Genomic DNA, 21,583 nt, shown 5'->3' on the forward strand with positions numbered 1-21,583 from the left:
TTATAAACTCCGAATGACGATAGAATGATCATCTGGATGTTTGTTTCTAACTTCCTAGATATTTGCTTCTTACAGAGATAATCTGAATCTCTTCACCCCTTTAAAAAAAAAAATAAGTCAAAATGAAATATTTTAAACATACACAAAGAAACATACAACAAATCCCCCACTATGACCCAGCAACAGCAATCATCACTCATTAGATACTGTTATCTGTACCCTCCACTAATCCTTCCCACTGGAGTATGTGGAAGCAAATCCCAGGCATTGTATCATTTCAATTCTAAATATTTTGTATGTAGCTCTAAAAGATAAGGATGTTTTAAAAATATGTAACAATTCTATTATCTCACCTATAAGAAAACCAATTCCTTAATATCAAATAGCCAATCAACAATCAAATCTCTTCAATTGTCTCATAACTTTTTTTTTAAAAGGCAGTGGTTTGAAATTGAATCCGAAAAAGGTCCACACATTTCATTTGGTTATCGTCTCTTACCTCGTTTTAATCTTTAAAAAAAAAGAGAGAGAGAACATTTTTTTTTTTATTTTCTGACAAATTCTTTGTTGAAGAAACAGAATCATTGTTCCGGGATTTTTTTTTTTTTAACTCCATGACGCCATTTAAATGATTTCTCTTTTCATGTATTTCCTGTAATCCAACATTCTAAAGACTTCATCTGATTCAAGTTTTGCATTTTGGCAAAGACATTTAATAAGTGGTGATGCATGTATTCACTCAGAAGCTCATAGCATCTGGTGGTCCTCTTTTGGAGCTGTGAGTGGACATTGCTGGCCATTGCCTAGATTCATTATTTCATTACGGGCTTGAATCTAGTGATATTTCAATTCTTATATTTCTTCCCTTTATCAAATGGGAGATTTCTATAGGGAGAAGCTTTTCTTCACCAGCTATTTGGTTACACTGAAGTGCCATTTGTACTAGAGAGTGTTCAGCTCTTTAAAAAAATTAATGAAATAAATTTCATATTGTTATGTTTTTAAATTTTATTTTAGGCATCTGTACGTTTGTTAAAAGCCATCCTAAAATACAGCATTGTTTTCCTTCAAGGAAAACCTGAAATTAAATTATTTCTGGCACCAACTCTTATGCCAATCAATCTTTTTAAAAAATGTAATGAGTAAAATGATTTGACATGTGTACTTTTGTGAGATTTGGTATTTAACCTCTAACTCTAATTTCTGCTGGTTTTTTTAATAGCCAAAATGGTATCAGAAGATTAGGATATACATATTCACTTATTGATCCTATTCTCAATCAGACACAATATAGTGATGAGTATACTTGGAAATCACACTCTAAAGAAGATTTGATCAAAACTGAGACTTCAAGTGGAATCAAGAGCCACAAATCTCATCTCAATGAAGTAAGATAATATCTACGTATGTGTTGAATTTAATACCGTACTGTATCAACAACCCATAAGAATGAGAGTTTAAATATGTCACAGAGATCTTTCAGCTTCTACAGTCACAGGATACATGGTTCTTTTTAGACTATTTCCTGTCTACCTTCTCACATTTATTTCTAACCACTTATGTTCTATCCTCTGGAGTTTTTTTTAAAAAAGGACTTTTTAAAAATTGAAGTGAAATTTACGTAATATAAAATTAACCTTTTAAAGTGAACAATTCACTGGCATTTAGTACATACATGTTGTTGGATAGCCATCACCTCTATTTTTGTTCCAAACCATTTTCATCATCCTAGAAGGAGACCTCATACCCATTAAGCAATTACCCCCGATTCCACTCCCCACCGTCTGCTTTCTTCCTCTGTGGATTACCTTTTGTGGATATTTTATATGTGGAATCAATAATAGGTGACCTTTTGTGTCTGGCTTCTTTTCACTTTGCATAATGTTTTCAAGGTTCATCATCTAAGAAATTATCTGACTAGAAAGATGACAGGAAAAGCACTATTATGAAGACTACCCATGTAGCATCCATGTAGCAAACATCAGTACTTCCAGTTCTTTGTCACAGTTGAATAATATTCTCTTCCATGGATAAACTACAATTTGTCTGTCCGTGCATCCATTAATGCATCTTTGGATTGTTTCCACCTTTTGGCTATTGTGAATCATGCAGCTATGAACAGCCACATACAAGTACTTGTGCTTAGCCTTGTGTTTCATATGCTCTCAAACCTCCATTTTTAAAATCATTCTGTTGCCTCTACCTAGAATGCCCGTATCCTGTGCACTAAGGGAACTCCTATATTTCTTCAAGACTCACATCAAAGAAAGCCATCTCTAAGTCCCTTCTCCCCTGGATGGAAATAACTGATGCTCCCTGTGTGTTTTCTTGTCTTTCTATTCCCTTCTCCCATCACAAAAGGCAATGCTTGGTTGTAGTAAAGGGTTTCATTTACTTGACTGCCACATGGGATGAGACCACCTGGGATGGAGCCACCTTGATGCATTCAATAGATGATGAGGTGGTAGAATGAACAGGATTTGATGACTAAAAGGATGCAAAGGATAAGGAAGAGGAAAGTATAATGTTCAACTTCTGACTTGGACAGCTGGCGTATGCAGCTTCTGTTTACTCAGCTGGAACATGGTGGAGGACCAGGTTGGGTGGAGAAGGGCACTGGGGGAACATGTAGTTTTAGTTGAAGACATGTTGGTTGAAGATATGTTCAACAGGCAGTTTAATAGACAGGTCTGGAGCTCTTGGGGGAGAGATGATATTTATAGAGCCATACATATATACACACACACACACACATATATATGTATGTATATATCTCTTGGAGATATATACATAAAACTCCTGTTTCTAAAAAATATATATATCTAAATTATATATTTAATATATGTGTTAGAGACATATTTATATATTAGATATAAATTATATATTTAATATATCTAATATATATCTAATATATTAGATATCTTATATCTAATATATAAATATGTCTCTAACATATGTATTATTATGTATAATTAGATATATTAGAGACAAGATCTTGCTTTGTGGCCCAGGGTGAAGTGCAGTGGCACAATCAATCAGAGTTCACTACAGCCTCGAACTCTTGAACTCAAGTGATCCTCCCACCTCAGCCTCCAGAGTAGCTTAAAGTACAGGTGCATGCCACCATGCTTGGCTAATTTTTTATTTTTTGTAGAGATGGAATCTCACTCTGTTTCCCAGGCTGGTCTCAAACTCGTGAGTTCAAGCAATCCTTTCACCTTGGCCTTCCAAAGCCCTGGGATTACAGCCGTGAGACACTATGCTTGGTCATCCTTTATATTTTAAAATTAATGTAAAAGAGTTGATTACAATATTATACTGTATGTATACAATATTATACTGTATTTATACATTCACAAACACTCAACCATATAATTTTCCCTTCCTCTAAGTACTATTGAAGGCTGTCAACCAATGAGAGCTAGTGTGGCAGACTGTCCTGTGTGTTCTCAGCCAATGAGTGTTCACATGCCAGATGGCAGCTCCTGTTAATCTAGGCATTGAATATCAACAACTGCTAACGTTACACAAGAAAAACAACCATGTATTATCTGCCTCCTATAGCCTTGTGAAACACCGTTTATTCAGGGATGTCTAATCTTTTGGCTTCCCTGGGCCACATTGGAAGAAGAAGAATTGCTTTGGGCCACACATGAAATACACTAACACTAATGATAGCTGACGAGCTTTAAAAAACGAAATCGCAAAAGTATCTCATAATGTTTTAAATAAGTTTATGAATTTGTGTTGGGCCACATTCAAAGCCGTCCTGAGTGGGGCCGCAGGTTGGACAAGCTTGACTTCTAGTTTAGTGAATTTGAGTCTCTGGATCCACTTGCCAATTTGCAGGAAATACAAGGGACAGAGGAACTTGTTAAACAACAAATGCATATGCAATCAACAAAATCCAGACTGTGGGGACCTCTGCACATCAAATGCCTTCTTCAACAGATAAATTATAATTTTATGTATTGGTTTTTCCAGTTGATAAATTGTGAGGGAAAGAAGGGAATCAAGAGAGAACTTGAAAATTAAAAGAGATTTAAAAGGCAAGTTTGGGACAGTGAGTATACCTAACTATTTTGAAGAATTTTGGTGCAAAGGGAAACTAAGGAATAGCTTAGTAACTAGAAGGGGAAGTAGAATAAAGAGAGTGCTTTCTTTTTAAGATAGGAGAAATAAACCAATACTGATGGCAATGACCCAGCAGAAAGGAAGAGATTCAAGTTGCAAGAGAGAAGTGAGGACTGTTGGAGCGATTTGCTGGAGTAGACTCAGTAGAGGGGGATCTAGTGCTGCAGGCGGGGCTGGGCCTTGCTGAGAGCACCTGCGTGGCTCCCCTCCCGTCACAGCATGTGTGAGTGCAGGTGCGGTGGCTGGGACACGGTTGGTGGGCTGTGGAGATTATTTTCTGGTGGCCTCAATTTTCTCAGGGAAATAGGAAGCAAGATCATGGGAAAGAGGGATGATGGCAAGAGGGGGTGGAGATTTCAAGTTTTATCATCCTAAAATCTCTCTTTTTTATTTTATTATTATTATACTTTAAGTTTTAGGGTACATGTGCACAACGTGCAGGTTTGCTACATATGTATACATGTGCATTGTTGGTGTGCTGCACCCATTAACTCGTCATTTAGCATTAGGTATATCTCCTAATGCTATCCCTCCCCACTCCCCACACCCCACAACTGTCCCTGGTGTGTGATGTTCCCCTTCCTGTGTCCATGTGTTCTCATTGTTCAATTCCCACCTATGAGTGAGAACATGCGGTGTTTGGTTTTTTGTCCTTGCGATAGTTTGCTGAGAATGATGGTTTCCAGCTTCATCCATGTCCCTACAAAGGACATGAACTCATCCTTTTTTATGGCTGCATAGTATTCCATGGTGTATATGTGCCACATTTTCTTAATCCAGTCTATCATTGTTGGACATTTGGAAGTGAGAAGAGAGTGCTGGCCCTTCCTGTCCTTCAGGAAGTTGCTGAGGCCTCTGCATGTGAGGCAGGGTTTTCCTCAGGGGCTCCCAAGGGGAAAGCAGCCACTGCCTGTGCTCCTTGGGAATGGCCAGAACTAGAATTAACATGGGTTATTTCTTCCCTTAGTCTTATCTGTAGCAGACTTCTGGTTGGAAGCACAACTCTTTGAAGTTTTCAATCTCATTTTCTCGTTTTCAAAGTGAAAAGTCAAAGAAATGTACACAGCCTGCATTTCGGCTGGGTCAACCAATGGCTCCTGTTGATGGGCTCCCTGCATCCATGCACCTGCAGTGGCAGCTGGTTGTAAAGGATTCTGAAGAATATGTGCACACAGACACTCAGATTATTGATCCTATTAGGTGAACCCATATGGATTTTCTTGAAAATCGTGTTTGCTTTCATAGGACATTTTCCTGTGGACACTACCTCACTGTCAACAAACGGGGACACTAAACAACTGCCTCCCTTGGAAAATCCCTGCTTCAATGAAAGAAGTTAAGAAGGCACTATCAAATCAGTTTATTTCCCTTACTAAGAGAGACTTTGTGGACAGATCAAAAGGTAAACACATTTGTTTTTCTTTTTTTCCTGGGTCATGTGGTAGGCACTGGAGTTGGGGTGGTCGGCAACATGAGTGTGTTCTTCTCCTTCAAGGAACTCAAAGTCTAGGCATGGAAACAGGCAACTTTGCAAATAAAAACCATCAAGTATAAAAAGGTGCACCTTGTGGGAAATGCAGGTTGCTGTGGGCATACAAGAAGACATCCAGCCTAGTGTGGGATGGGGGGTCAGGAAAGGCTTCCCTGCCTGGCCCAAAGGATAAAGAGGAATTAGCCAGGCAAAGAGGTAGGGGAGAGTTTTGTTACAGGATTGAAGACCTGGAGGAATATTTCAGGAACTAAAAGAACTTCAGCAAGAGTAGAGCATCAAGGGCAAAGGGAGAGTTGAGGGAGGAGATCAACATGGGCAGAGAGCACCCAGTCTGGAAGGGCCTTACAGGGCATACTAAAGAGTTTGGAGTTCATCCCAGAAGCAATTAAGAGGTTTTTATTAAGGTAGTGACACAATTCAGATGTCAGCTTTTAGAAGCCTCACACTGGCTGCAGAGTGAAGAATGGAGATGGCCCTTCAGCAGGAAGGTGGACAGGAGGAGGCTGTTAGAGGAGCGTAGAGAGGAGTGAGGTGGCTTGACACAGGGCTGTGGCAGTGCGGGTGGAGGTAGGATCTGCAAAGTGGTGGCATGGGCACTTCAGTCAGCCATAAGCCCCTTCCAGGGTAGGGGCTGTGGCTCTTGGCTCACATTGTCTCACCAGCACCCACCCCAGTGCCTGGCTTATCACAGGTGATGAAGATAGATATTGGTTGAACAAATAAATGAATGATAGGGATGAGTGACTGACAGATGTCAGAGATAAGAGATTAATAGGAGTCTGCCTTGAAGTTCCATGTGGATGGGATACTGGTGTCTTCTGTAGATAAATAGGAAACCATGAGAGGATGAAGTGAGGGCCATTTTATTCTCTCCCTTGTTAGAGACGAAAAGTCCAGCATGCTATTCATCCTGCTTCCTGGAAGAGCACACGTGTCCTGGGATAGGAACTCTGCTATGCAGATTCTCTCATGCTTCACCTGGCTCTGCCCTTAGGGCTCTGTGGCTGGGAGCACCTTTGACTGGTTTTTTGTAGGGTAAGTAGAGATGACATCATAGCTCCCATGTCTCAGGGGGTCAAAAATGAGTTCCATCTATACCGACACATTTTCCAGAAATGACATATTTGGTGATTCAATGCAATTTTGTTCTTGTTTATCAGCAGGAAATTTACTTTATTGAGAATTCATGAAAATTGATTATATTTTTAAAATCACAGACGGAAACCTTTTCCTAAGTTACTGAGAAAGCTACACATGCTGGTGCATGGCCCGTGACACAATGGCAGTTGGAGTACTGATGTTCTCCTACTTTTTGGTGACAAAATAATGACACCCAGTGACTGCTGAGGAAGGCTGGCTGCCCTGTGGGCTCTGAACACAAGCTGGGGAGTGCTGAGGGCCCCTGTTCACCTGAGGACAGGAGAATGACACATCTCTTAAGGCCTGCGTGTCTCCACCTTCATCCTACATCCCCTTTCCTGCCCCAACAGAACCATCAATCCCTGTGAGCTGTGGCTCTGTCTCCCTGTACCCTGAACAAGAACTTTATCATTCCAGTTCTCTGGCCTTTTCCCCAACATCATCCCTCCATCTCTAAAGTATTAATCCCACCCCACCAGCATGCACATTGACTGTAGTATATCCTGTCTAGCATGTTCCAGATGAAAACAAAAACAGAGCTTTCCCTCAGCCCCATCTTTTCTTTTAGCTACTGCTCATTTCTCTGCTTCCCTTCATAAACAGCCAACGTTTACTAAGCCCTTAGCTTTTCATAAATCAATACAGTTAATTTTCACAACCTGTGAAGTTATTACCTCCAATCAAAGAGGGGGATCTAAAACTCAGTGTGGTTAAGCAACATGCCCAGGGTTGCCCAGCTCGGGACTGGTGGAGTCTAGGATTTGAACCCAGGCAGTCTGGCTTCTCTTATTAGAACTACCTCCTTCCCAGCTAAAATTCCTTCAAGAGTCAGTTTACACATGGTGTTCTGAATTCCTAACTTCTTGTTTACAGTTTTTAAAAATTAAAATTTACTTTTATTAGACAAATGTATGCATATACTTAAATGATTAGTTACAGGCATATAAAGAAACAACAGTAGTTCCTTGACCTACCCTGCCCCATCCCTACTCCTATTCCTCATTGGCAGACGATTTCAATCTGGTTAACTATTTCTTCTTATGTGATTTTTAAATAATATGCTTCTACTGCTCTTCTTCATTCATGAATTTTAGACATTATTGACTTCTGTTTTGGAAGCTGAGGATTTGGCTGTCCTATAACTCTGTCTCACTGGCCCTCCATCCATCATGTCAATATAATTATATTACAGATTTCTTGTTAAATTCGATTGCTAGTGTATATATTATGATATGACATACTGTGATTACATGAGTACGTAAATGTTTGCTGCTGAGCCAAGTTGTATTTCATTATTTCCTTTACTTGTTGTTTTCTCTTATTTTTACCAGAATTAATTGTTTTTCTCTATGTGTTTACTTTTCTACATGCCTGTCACTATTTTTTTCCTACTTTGTTGTACACTTACCAAAATTTTTTCTAAACACAATGACAGAACAGAACAGAGAAAAGAGAGGAGAGAAAAATATTAAAAGAGTAATGCAGGAAAAAATTCTCAGAGTTTCTAGATTGAAAGGGCCCCTGAATGCCTGACATAATGAATGACAAAAGACTGTCACTAATGCATGTAAGTGTGGAATTTCAGAATGTCAGGAATAAAGAGATCTTAAGGGTTTCCAGGGGATGACATAAGAAAGGATCAGAAATTAAAATGGCATCTGTCTTCTACATAGAAATCCTGGATGCTAGAAGACATTGGGAAAAATATGTTGAAGGGAAGTGATTTCCAATCTAAAATTCTATATCCAGCCAAACTATCAAGCAAGTGTAATGAAGAAAAAAAGACATTTCCAGATTGATAAGAATATACTTTTGAAAGTTCCTCCAACACACCCTTTCTTAGGAAGCTACTGGATAGTTGGATCAAGCCTTGAATTATCTTACCTTTTCTCCCCTAGCTTCTTTCTCTTTGTATTTTTGTTCTGTTTATTTGAAAACTTCGATACCTTTTCTGTTTTGTCTGTTTGTTTGTTTTTCATGGAGACAGAGTCTCCACCAGGCTGAAGTGCAGTTGTGTGATCTTGGCTCCCTGCAGCCTCTGCCTCCCAGATTCAGGCAATTCTCATGCCTTAGCCTCCTGAGTAGCTGAGACTGCAGGCACACACCACCACATCTGGCTAATTTGTTTGTATTTTTAGTAGAGTCTGGATTTCACCATGTTGCCCAGTCTGGTCTTGAACTCCTGCGGTCGGGCAATCCACCCACCTCGGCCTCCCAAAGTGCTAGGATTACAGATATGAGCCACCATGCCCGGCTGAAAACTTCTTTACTTTTTAATCTAGCTCTTCTATTAAATTTTATTACAGGTCTCATAGTTTTAATTTCTAAGCTCTCTTTCTTCCTCCCTCCAATTATTTTTTAAAAACAGCATTCTGTTCTTATTTTATAGATGCAGTAATTCTCATGAATTTTAAGATATTTATGATATAATTAACTTTCAGCATTTTCATCTGTTTCTTGCATCGTTTCTATTTTTCTCTGAGTGTCTTAATGGTCTAATGAAAATTTGATTGTCCATATTTGCAAGGGAGCAGAGGCAGATTTATTATAAAGCTAATAAAACTCAAGTTTCACTTTTGTGGACTCTTCTTTTTCTTAAACTGGGTGCACACAAAATATTAAACTCCAGGGCTCAAAAACCTACAAAGGAGGTACTCAAATATAATTAAAAACTATGTACAAAGAAGGGACTTGTTAGCTGGTATTTGACTTAGGTGATTAGAAGATGAGCTATCTTTTTGGGGGGAAATCCCTAAATGCCATTATTTGTGGATAAGTCTCTCCAGAGAGGTAATGCTGACTGCTGGCATTCTGAGAGCAGGATTGGCGAAGCAAGGGGTTGGGATCTTCCTGGCTGGTGTGCAGTCTTTCACTGACCCCTCTTTTTTTCAATCAAACATCTCACTCCACTCACCTTTTACTGTGCCCGGTGTCCCTCAGCCCAGAGCTTCTTTGGTTCAGTTTTGCAGACAATAAACTTCTAGATAGGAAGGAATAGTCATATGACTATGCGGGGTTGTGAAGGTGATCCGGAAAGCCACTTGGTATTCAAGCTTTCAGCCAAGCCTCCGTGTTCAGCCCTGAGCCTCGCTCCCTGCCTTCCACTATACCTGTTACCTTTGAGCCTGCAAGTGTTCTGTAGTGTGAGTTACCTAGTTCGTTTCTTTGCTATTCCCCTCTGCAGTCATCTAGGCTTCAGCTTCCTCTACTTTGCTCAATCAGTTGCTACATCTACATTTGCTTTCCATTTTCTAAAAAATGTGTTAACACTTTTAATCTACGATCATTTTGATGGAGTTTGGGGACAGAGGAGTCCTAACTGCAGGGATACAATCCACTGAGTTTAATGGGAAGCTTACCCTTTGACTTTTCAACCCCTTCCAACCTGGTGTCTGCCCCCACCATTCACTGAACTGCTCCTTTCAAGGTCTGCAATGACCTTCAATGGAGATTTTTCCATTTGCATCTTACCCAACTTTTGAGCATCGTTTAACTGTGGATTCTGCTCTCTCTCTCAGACCACTGTTCTTGCATTTCTGTGCTGCCACACATTCCCAGTTTCCCCCTACTTTTTTGACTCCTTCTCTCTGGTCATTTTCCTGTTTGGCCTCTAACAATTAGAGTTTCTGATTCCTTTAAAGAACAACTATCCTGAGAACCTCCACATTTGTATCTCTTCCCAAACCTCTCCTCAGACCCTCAGTTTCCTATATTGGGTGCTGAGTAAAAGCCTCATGAGCATTCCAACTCATCTCCTTCCTCCGGCAGCTGATCTTTCTGCATTATCCATAGGTTCCCTCCAATTCTTTCACCACCTGGCAGATAGAGGAGCTTTCCCAGTGAGCTTTTCCAGTTTTGTGTCCTCTAACCCACTGTCCATAAGACAGCCATCGTGAGTCTCCAGATGTGCAAACTGATGTCACTTTATGGATTAAAACCCTTCAGTGAATTTTCATTGTCCTCAGGATAAAAGCTAAATGCCTTGCATGAGTCCTGTACAATCTAGTCCCGGCCGCCATGCCGCCTCCTCCCTTGTCAGCCCCCACCCTCATGACCTTGCCGGCCGTCCCGACTCACAGCCTCCACATACCTCCATGCCTCGTGGCCTTGTGCTGGTGGCACACATTGCTTCCTCCCTGTGGAGCAGGTCTCCCTTCCTTCTCAGCCTCTGTCTACCCATAATCTAAGTCTAGTTGTAGGCCTCGCCTCTCTTCTGGAAGCCTTCTTCGATCCTCCACCTTTGTGTTGTTGGCCCTCCATGTGTTTTAACAGCCCTGGTTCTTACTTCTTTTGTAGGACTTATGATATTGTAATAATCTAAGCTTCTGAAGCACAAGGGCCGTGTTTTAGCTTTTTATCCTCATTATGGAGTTAAGGTAAATGACTGAGGAGCACTGAAAGGTGCTGCTTTTCACAGTCAGGCTTAGAGAACGTGGCTTTGATGAATCAGTACATACAGCTGATAGACAGCAGAGCTAGTTCCCACTTGGCTATAGGTTATGTGTCAATGGTCCTAATGGTTTTTTTGTTTTTTGTTTTTTGTTTTTGAGACGGAGTCTCACTCTGTCGCCCAGGCTGGAGTGCAGTGGCCTGATCTTGGCTCACTGCAAGCTCTGCCTCCCGGGTTCATGCCATTCTCCTGCCTCAGCCTCCCGAGTAGCTGGGACTATAGGCACCTGCCACCATGCCCAGCTAATTTTTTTTTTTTTTTTTTTTTTGTATTTTTAGTAGAGATGGGGTTTCTCAGTGTTAGCCAGGATGGTCTCGATCATCTCCTGACCTCATGATCCACCCGCCTCGGCCTCCCAAAGTGCTGGGATTACAGGCATGAGCCATAGTGCCCGGCTGGTCCTAATAGTTTTGAACGGTCCTTACTAAAGACTTACTTTTGGTTTGGGCCTTTCTGCAGATGCCATACCTAATCTTAAATGGGCCAGTTTCTTTCTTTGGGCTAAACCATTCCAGTTTTACTCCAGTAGAAAAGAAACCCAGGGGAGCTGAGCTCCTGAGGAACAGGACCCCTGTGGGGAGGCATCATTGGGTCAGATTAGCTCTAACTCATATTATTATTTCTGTCCATACTTCAGCACAACTATGGGGGTTTTAGGTGTTGCTTAGGTCCCTTTTTATTAGGAACCTGTCTTCCAAATAATGCATGAAGCTCATTAACACAACATTTTATAAAGAAAACAAAAGCCTCAGTTTAAAAGAACTAAGCCCATGCTATGGAATGAACAATATATAGTTTACTAGGGGTTACCTTAAGCATAGCTTGATCACATAGGCAGTCACTAGAGTGTACTTCAGATATTAATTGCTAATCCATAGCAATTATGTTTCCAGGTTTTTTGGTGTGTGCGTTCACTCATTAACTTAGTAAATACTTAATGAGTTCTATTACTGTGATAAGTACTGAGGATCAATGAAGAGTGAGACTCTTTGTATTCTGCAAAACTCTTCCCAGGTGATTCTGACGTCTTATTTCCACGTGAGATCTATAGTTCCAAGTGTTATGGTTGTAAGGCTCACCACATTCCCCGTTCATTCTATAGATATTTAAGTCTAGGTCCTGGCTTTTGCCTTTTCTGGGTCTTCATCTCCAATGATTCCACCTCTATGCCGGTCCATCATTGTTCATGTGGAACGGACGTTCCAGACCCTTCACAGCCTGGCCCCAGCTTGCCTCTCCTATTTCACCCTCAGCTCCTCCTCCCTGCCCTGCATGTCCCATCCTTCTGTGAGCCAGGCCAAGTTTCACAAACACACTATGCACTCTTTGCTTCTGTATTGACCGTTGTCAAAGCTCCTTACTGTGACTGCCTTTTAGTCCTTGTCATCCTCCTCTTCCTCCAACACAGCCCCTCATACTCTCTCTGGGCTTCTGTAGCACCCTATTTAAGCTCTGAGTCAGTAATTCTTAAGCACATGGGTGGTTTGTTTTCACAATCTAAGTGCCTGGGGCTCACTTCTGGAGGTTCTCAATGTCTGGAATGAGGGTCAGCAGATGTATTCTGCGAGACCCTTCCCAGGTGATTCTGATGTCATATTTCCACGTGAGATCCACAGTTTCAAATGTTAGGGTTGCAAGACTTACCACATTCCCTACCTGTTTGTTCTGTAGATATCTTTGTATTCACACTAATTGCCTTAAGGTAGAACGATGACTTAATTATGTATAACCTTGGCAAATAGCACAGAACTGATATAGGAACTGGAAACATTTACTCTCGAGTGGTAGCTCTAGGGAAGAGATATAGATAAAAGCATCAAGTATTTCAGTGGAAATTTGTTTTTGCTTATAAAGTTCCTAGTGAAAAAGCCAAGTGTCTTCGTCTGTTTTGTACAGCTTTGACAAATATGTGAGATTGGGTAATCTATAATGAAATAAATTTATTTGTTTCATGATTCTGGAGGCTGAGAAGCCGAGAGCTTAGTGCTGGCACCTCGCAAGAGCCTTCTTGCGGCATCACCCCATGGTGGAAAATGGAAGGACAAGAGCGTGAAAGAGAGAAAGGAAGCCAAACTCACCCTTTTGTCAGGAACCCACTCTTGCAGTAATTAGCCCACTTCCACGATAACAGCATTAATCCACTCATGAGGGCAGAGTGCCCATGACCCAAACACCTCCCATTAGGCCCCACCTCCCAACACTATTGTGTTAGGGATTAAGTTTGCTTTTGCGGGGACACATTCAAATCATAGCACTGTTATAGATGGAAGTTATAGGAACAGTACCACATGGTTTTCCAAAATATCTTAAGGGGTGCCCTGATTTTGAGCCCCACAAGTTCCTCCCCTCTATAACCTGTCTTCTGTATGGGCAGTTTATGAGGTCATTACGAGGACTATTGAATACCCATGCCCTCTCCTCCTGAGTTATCTAAAGTAAGAGGCAACATGTACTGGAATCCTCTCCTCCTCTGCTGGTCTAGACAGAAATCATTTTTTAAAAATCAATATAAAAATGCTGTCAAGTGCCAGTAGGTGCAATTATGTATCCTTTGATATAAGATGTATACCGGTAGGTACCATTATAAATCGTTTGATATGCAATATATGTTAGGATTTATTTTGAAAAGATCTATTGGAAAACTAATTTGGAGGATAATTGAGTTCAGTGTCAATAGTAATTTGCACTGTTTGGACATTGCTCATGAAAGTCATGTTTTTGACATCTTTGTCTTTCTGAATAAAGATGGTGTTACATGATATGTCTCTGAACTAAGGCTTTGTAGCAAGAATCAGGAATGAACTCATTCTAAGTGAGATGGATTGTGACTCTTGCCTCTGTAATCTGATAATATTTGTAACACTGGCTTCAGTGCTTCGTAGATATTGAATGAATATGTTTTAGCAGAGATATTTAAAAGAAATAACAGTGGTGCTATCCACTAATGCCAGTGATGCCTAACCCTCCATCAGTGAGGGATAAGCTTCGAGTGTTTTTTTTTTCCAGGTAATGGGGATGATATACACCACCCCATCTAAGCCTGCCAGATTAAGCAAATAAAACTATGGGATGCCCAGTTAAATTTGAATAATGATATGCAGTACATAGCAAGTATTTACACTAAAAAAGTCATTATTTATCTGAAATTCAAATTTAACTGGGCATCCCATGTTTTATATGGCAACCCTGGCCGTACCAAAATCTCTCTGACACCCACCTCTGCCCCAGGGACAAGACAGACCCAGTGGAGTGATGAGTGTCTTCTGTGCCCACTGAGCAGACTCATGACATAAAAATATATTCACTAGAGACCACTTCTGATCATTTGAGCATATACTTCCTGTGACTGATAAAGCAGAAAATTATTTCTCCATCGAAGTGTTCATACAGGGCACATTGACCGGACCTCTAAATAGGACAAGAGTGGGTTTAGCTACTTTGTTCACAATGAGTAAGTATTGCCTTCCATTTCCATTCCACCCCAGCTCAGAAGATTAAGAAAAGTTCTCACTTGTCTCTGGAAAGGAAAAAGTTACTTCCCCAACCTCCAGACACCGAATTCCGAAGGAATTACCAAATTCCAGCTAAAATTCCTGAGCTTCAAGATTTCAGTTTCAAATATGGATGCTACTCAAGCTTGCCCCTTGCTTCTCAGGGTCTAGGTGAGTACAGCTGCAGTTTCTTTTTCTTTTTCTTTTCTTTTCTTTTTTTTTTTTTTTTGAGACGGGAGTTTTGCTCTTGTCGCCCAGGCTGGATTGCAGTGGCACAATCTCGGCTCACTGCAATCTCCGCTTCCCGGGTTCAAGCGATTCATCTGCCTCAGCCTCCAGAGTAGCTAGGATTACAGGCACGCACCTAATTTTTTTATATTTTTAGTAGAGATGGGATTTCACCATGCTGGCCAGGCTGGTCTCAAACTCCTGATGTCAGGTGATCCACCCGCCTCGGCCTCCCAAAGTGCTGGGGTTACAGGCTGGAGTTACAGGGATGAGCCCAGCCCAGCTGCGGTTTCTAAAACAACCTCATAGATCCTAACCCCTAGCTCCAAAACTTCTCAACACAGAGGGCGTTGGCAGCCCGTTTTGGTAATAGTCGTGGAGAAAGCCAGAGATCCTGGCATGAAATCAGAACCTTGTTGCTGTGGCTCCCAACCTGGAACCCAGGGAGCCAGTACATTTCAGAAGATGACTGACTGCTTAGGCCAAGAAATGAGTGTCATCCCTGCTGGGGAGGGGCAGTGGTTGGGATTAGGGGATACTTCCTCCTTCTAAAAAATGAGAGGGAAGGATGCAGTTGCTGTCAAGTGACAGAAAGCAGTGAGGCGGGAATCCAATTTAGTCTCAATTTTCTACTGGAAGTGTATCCACATGTGCATCCCTTGAAAGTTTTTAAAAATTCCATGACCAAGCCACCTCCAAGCTACTAGTTAAGCAGAAAACTTGGTGTCAGTCGAGACATGATTCATTCCTGGCATGGGGTTGGGATCAAGCAGCACTTGAGACAATAATCAAAGAATAGACGCTTAGCACCTTGGGGTTAGAAGGTGGCCTAGAAATTACCTCGTCCAGAGCCTCATGTGTGTGAATCTTCCTGACTCCATCCTTGCCAAGGGGTGACAGTGCCCCTGCGTATCCACTTCAGGGTAGCCCCATCCCCGTTCGTTGTCCGATGCTCCGTGTAGAAGTTGTAGCAGCTGTAATATTCCTTGCTAAACTTCTAGCCACTGGTTCCACTTCTTCCCATGGATGTTATTTAGTATAAATCTATTACTCTACAAAAACCTTGTTACATGCCTTCTAAGTCTTCTCTTTTCCAGTTAAAGCATTTCCAGGCCCTACAAACACTCTTCTCGGGGTGCTGTGTCAAATCCTCTCACCAGTTTGGTTCCTACGTATGGCCAATGACCCCTTAAAGGGGACCCCTGGAGCTGGAAGGTGTTCTTGAGGTTTAAAAGGATTGGGCAGGTCATGAAAATTTGGTTTTTACATCGTGATTTTATTTTTTTTCATGATAGTTTCTGGAATATCAGAACTCACATTAAATGAGCAATATTCATAATCAAATATAAGTGATTTGGGTGTTTCCTGTACCTCAGACCCCCATTAGTCCAAATGGACAATGAGTGATGACTGTAAACACCATCATTCTTCTAAAATGCTCATCCAAAGATGCCCAGGTCCCTGGAGGGAGGTCCCTTACTGTGCCATCCCAAATGTGCACAGGAGATGTCCTGAAAGAAGAAGAAGCTTCTATGAGGACCTTTGTTTATTAAGCAGGCAGTGAATGTCACCATCATAGTGGCCAAGGGCAAACTTCCTCTTTACCCTCTGAAGGTTTGCTGAAAAATCAACTGACAAAAAGCAGATTAAAAGGAGAAAAGGCATATAAATTTATTAATATGCATGGGAGTCAAGCAAAATATGAGAACTCAAAGAAATGACAGGAGGGTTGATGCTTTTATATCATCTTGAGGTTATAGAAAGAGCTGGCTAAACAGGTTATGGGAGGCGGAGAAGAGGAGGCCTGGCTAGCAAAGATGGTGTTGTTCAGTGGTAGCAGCCCCCAGAGAGAATGACGGTAAAAGTTTCTTTTAGACCTATGAAGTCTGAGCTTAGTTAATCTTTCTTAGATCCAGACAAGGGAAGGCCTTGGAAAGCCAGGCTTCATCAGTGCAGATTCCCTGTGGATGCAGGTGACCCCACTCTCAAAGACAACTTTGCAGGATTACTTCTGTCTGCAGGCCTTCCCAACAGCCACCTCAAAGTATATCAAAGACGTGTAATTTGGGGTGAAATATTTCCGTTTCCTTCACCATCACAACACCCTGACCTGCATAAGAGTCAAGTTCAGGGAAAATTTCTCTTCTGAAAGTGATGGTCAAACTCACCCTTCTGGTCATTGTCTCCCATCACTGCCACTTCCAGCAGCAACAGGCTGGAAGTCCCTGTAGCTCTGCTCAGCCTTGGCCATTGGAAGAACTTGTTTAATACAGAGTCTTAGTGTCCAGCATGATGAAGGACGCTGCCTAAGCTCAAAGCTGGGCTGGGGGCTGTCAGGGTCATTTTCAAACAATAAGGGCAAGACTGGTGTGCTTGGGTGCCAGCCTCCCGACCCCTCCTCCCTTGTGTATTTCTATAGTGCCTTCTGTGCTGCACAGCTACCTGAGGAACCAAGAGCACACGAAGAAACAGACCACGTACCAAAGTGACTACAACAAAACCTACCCAGATTTCTTAATGCTTTTAAACTCATTTACTTCCTCTCAAGTCAAAGAGTACCTTCAGAGTGTTTCCCACAAAGGTAAGATGAGGTCTTATTTCACACACTTACAGATCACAATACATTGCTTTTGCCAAATAGAAACTGTTCAAAGTTCTAGCCACTGGAGTTGAATGCCCACAAAAATGAAAACATTGCCTCAAAAAAAAAAAAAAATCTCACAGTGTTGTGCAAACCTCAATCCACTGAAAAGACATTTTCCTTTAAGGAGGCCCCAGTGGCTATATCCCCACTTATTAAAAAAGAGACATACAGCTTTTCACTCATTTCTGATCTCATTTTGCCTGTGGTTGTATTGCTCCAGGATGATTCCTCTTTTCTTAGAGCTAATTGATTTCTCCTTTGGGTGTTTGTACAGTCACGTTGTTTTGCTGTATTTTGTCTAACCTTTATTTTCTGTTTGCTGGTACATTTTTGTGACAAGCTTTTCAAGGTACAGGAAAATCTCTATATATCACTCTCTCAAGGAGAGCAAATGCCATTGATGTGGCTTCACTCCACATGACAAAAGACTTATCCTAGTTTGCAGCCAAGTGACTGGAATCGATTTGGGAGCATCTTAGGTGCAACTGGTCAGTCTGAGAGTGTGTAAAATGTCAACTCAGAGAATAAGAGAGCTTAAGGAGAGGAAACTGAGCTCTTCCTGCAGCTCCCTCTCAGTATCCTGCGTGAGGGATCACACACCCCCATTCCTCCTCATTTGTGAGTACATCACCCAATGCAGATGTAAAAATTTATATAAAATATATTCATATGCCAACTAAACTAATGTATCACATACATTTATAAAACATACAGACTGTTACAGAAGGAAGTAAAATATCAATAACAGTCTAATATTTATTCTTGTACCCAGCTGATCATTTTCTGTACCCCATTTTGTGCTCTAGGCTATTTGGGGGCTACTAACTTATTGTGTGCCCTGTGATGAGGTTGGGACTTCCACTGGCCATGTGGGATCCCTCCAAGGGCTCTCTGTCTCTTGTCTGACTCTCTTGGGCCTCCAGGTGCTGTCCCCAGCCACAATCAAAAGAGCTTGCACCTCTGAAATCCTCGCTGAAACCCTCGTTTTTGGGATCTCCTGCCCTAAGAAAGATTGAAAACCTACTGTAGTCAAGGCTGACAGGGAGGGGTGTGTGTGTGTGTGCTGGGAGAAAGGAAGTATTTTCCACTCTCACACATTGAGGGCTGAGAGCCTAAAGACCCTTCTAAGAACTAGAATGCTGGGTTTCAGGGAGGTACGAGAAGCAGGTGTTTCCCTCCTATTGAGAAAGGAGTATATGTTTTCTGTTGAGAGAAAGGAACATGGAGGGAGTATGATGCCTCCCTGCTCTCCACAGATGCCTCTGGGCCAGTCTGGCACCTCAGAAGAAAACCAAGAGGCTCCTAAGGGTCCACTAGCTCAATCTTTCCAGAGTTCCCAGCCAAAGCTCTGCAGCAAGCTCAAGTCAGCCTGCCTGTTCTTGCTCTCAATTTTGTATGTAAAATTATCCTCTGCATTTTACAAGGAGCTCTTTTTACCTTTAGGATCCACATCTGTTGGACCCTGTAGAAAGATAATTTTTGTCTTCCCTAAGCAGATGCTCCCATCTGCCCAGGGACTTGCAATGCAGATGCAGCTGTCATTTCTCTGCCCCCATGGAAACCATGGTGGCTGCAGGCACTGCTGTCTCTTACTGTGTGTCAGGTGCAATCCAAGCCTTAGTGGCGCCCCTGAGGGTGAACTAGGGACTCCTCAAAGTGCTCTGGCAGCCTCGGATCTACATTCTCCAAGATGCCGGGGTAAGCTGATCTTTCAGGTAAACACTCTGTCCACCTAATGGGGCTTTCCTCCCCAGACAGGTGAGGTAGACCTGTTAGCTAACGAGGTAACTTAGAATAAGCTAGGGTTTTATTTCTTCTTAGCTCTTCTGCTTTCCTGGTTCCCTCAGGGCAGCACCAGGGGCAGGTGCCTGAAGGCTCATGCCCCAGAGCTTTGCTCTTTGGGGCTGCCTTGGGCTGATGCAGGATCTGCTTCCCATGGATTTTCATTCCTCTTTCCAAGCTCTGCTGTGGAATGGCCCACTCATCAATGCCAGCTTTATTAGAAGCTGAGAAACAAATGGAAGATTCCCTCTGAATTCTTGTGCCCAAAACCTCTTGTCATTTTCTAGTGTCAGGGATGGCACTGATGCTTTTCAGCTGGTGAATATCACAGCAGAGATTTTGTGGCTGAGTATATACGCAGATAATTTAAGAACCTGGCAGATGTGTTAGGCAGAATTATTATCAACTCAGCTTAAATTATTTTACAGGATTATCTCTCATAGGTTGTAGGCTCTGATGGAATAGAAGCCTAGAACAGGTACATTTTAAAAGAGAGAAAGAGATAGAGAGAGAGAGAAAGGGAAAAGGCCAGGCTTGTTCTTAAGTAATGGACCAAGTTGGGTGGGAGGTGGGGGTGTGGGAGAGAAATGGTGTGTGTTGGAGGGTGAAACACAGAGAAGAGAAAACTCCAATATGACAAAAAATAAAGCTGTGAAAGCGTAAAGGAGAGAGAGCTGAAGGCAAACCTTTCATTTCCACTAACTCTTAGTGTCACCACTATTTGGTATTCAGTTTATTTATAACTTGAGGAGGTTGAGCTAGTTATCTTTAGTGACTATTCTACTTTCAAAATTGTTTTAATCTTTGAGTCTGCTTCAGACCGCTCAAAAGCTTACTCATTGGGCAACTGTTTCCATTGGTAAAGACTGTGTCATCAGTCCACTTTTCCCCCAGTTGAAAGGTAAAATGATCTGATACCCAGTTTTCTGTGAATTTGTTCAGCTATTGCTCCCTCCCCATCTCTTCCTCCAACTGAAACTCCCACAAATGGCCGTGTAAAAGGCATTTCTTCCTAGCCTGTGATTCAATATTAAGAATCAATGTATTTACTCAATAAATGCTCAGTTGATACAAAGATAAATAAGGAATCTTCTTCTCAGGGAACTCATTATCTGGTATGGGAGATAGACACATAGTTAAAATGTTACCAGTTCTGTAATCAAAGTAATCTTCGGGTACGGTAGCAGCCTGTGAGGGGTACTCCCAACCCTGTGGATGGACAGGAGATGAGGAAAGGCTGCCTGGAGGAGGAGTCCTATAAGTCTTACAGATGAATCTGCATAGTAAGGAGAAGCAAGACCATTCCTGGCAGAAGCAACAGCGTAAACAAAATCATGAGCAAATGAATTTACATTTATACATAATAAAGATTGCTATCATTTGACTTACAACTGGTAGCCTTTTTGAACAGTTAAACTGACATTAAATTTTACACACTCATCCTTTTTACTAATTCATGTAAAACTTGGTGAACGGTGTATGTATACTTCTGGTATCAGAAGAAAGGATTTTTTTCTTATTTTAATATAAATTCTTTGCTATAAATTATTTGGTAATAGAGACAATGCTTAAAATGCTTAAAATCAGAAAGACTGACAATAGCAAATATCAATGAGAGAAAGCGGTCAGAACCCTGTATACCATTGGTGGGAATATTAAAGAGTAAATAATACAATCACTTTGTTGTTGTTTTGTGTTTTGTTTTTGTTTTTGTTTTTGAGACAGAATCTCCCTCTGTCACCCAGGCTGGAGTGCAGTGGCACAATCTCGGCTCACTGCAACGTCTGCCTTGAGGATTCAAGCAATTCTTATGTCTCAGCTTCCCAAGCAGCTGGGATTACAGGTGTGCACCACCACGCCCAGCTAATTTTTTTGTATTTTTAGTAGAGGCAGGATTTTGACATGTTGGCCAGGTTGGTCTCAAACTCCTGGCCTCAAGTGATCCACCTGCCTTGGCCTTCCAAAGTGCTGGAATTACAGGCATGAGCCACTGTGCCCAGCCATCAAAGAGTACAATCGCTTTGGAAACAGGTCTGGCAGCTTCTGCTAAAAATACACATATACCTACTCCATGACCCAGAAATTCCACTTCTGGGTATTTGCCCAAGAGAAAGAAAACCATATGTCCACAAAAGGACGTGTACAAGAATGTTTATAACCACTTTATTCTTAATAGCCTCAAACTGGATGCAACCCAAATCTCCATCAGTAGGAAAATAGAT

General features: G+C 41.6%; 1 protein-coding gene across 6 annotated transcripts in view; it reads left to right on the top strand.

Moving 5' to 3' along the window:
- Window positions 1–21,583, top strand: part of TEX26 (testis expressed 26) — a 76,345-nt gene that overhangs the window by 19,131 nt on the left and 35,631 nt on the right. For all 6 annotated transcript variants that reach the window (XR_008651327.2, XR_010115962.1, XR_008651326.2 and 3 more), the window contains 4 exons: window positions 1,223–1,388; window positions 5,380–5,536; window positions 14,702–14,878; window positions 17,355–17,516. Coding sequence is in view for 1 of the 6 variants with exons in the window: in XM_055244586.2 (XP_055100561.2) it covers window positions 1,223–1,388; window positions 5,380–5,536; window positions 14,702–14,878; window positions 17,355–17,516 (662 nt within the window). In the remaining 5 variants the exon portion in view is untranslated. The remainder of the gene's footprint in view (window positions 1–1,222; window positions 1,389–5,379; window positions 5,537–14,701; window positions 14,879–17,354; window positions 17,517–21,583) is intronic.

This window comes from Symphalangus syndactylus, chromosome 15 (genome assembly GCF_028878055.3).
Source record: "Symphalangus syndactylus isolate Jambi chromosome 15, NHGRI_mSymSyn1-v2.1_pri, whole genome shotgun sequence".
In the NCBI taxonomy this organism is placed as follows: Eukaryota; Metazoa; Chordata; class Mammalia; order Primates; family Hylobatidae; genus Symphalangus; species Symphalangus syndactylus.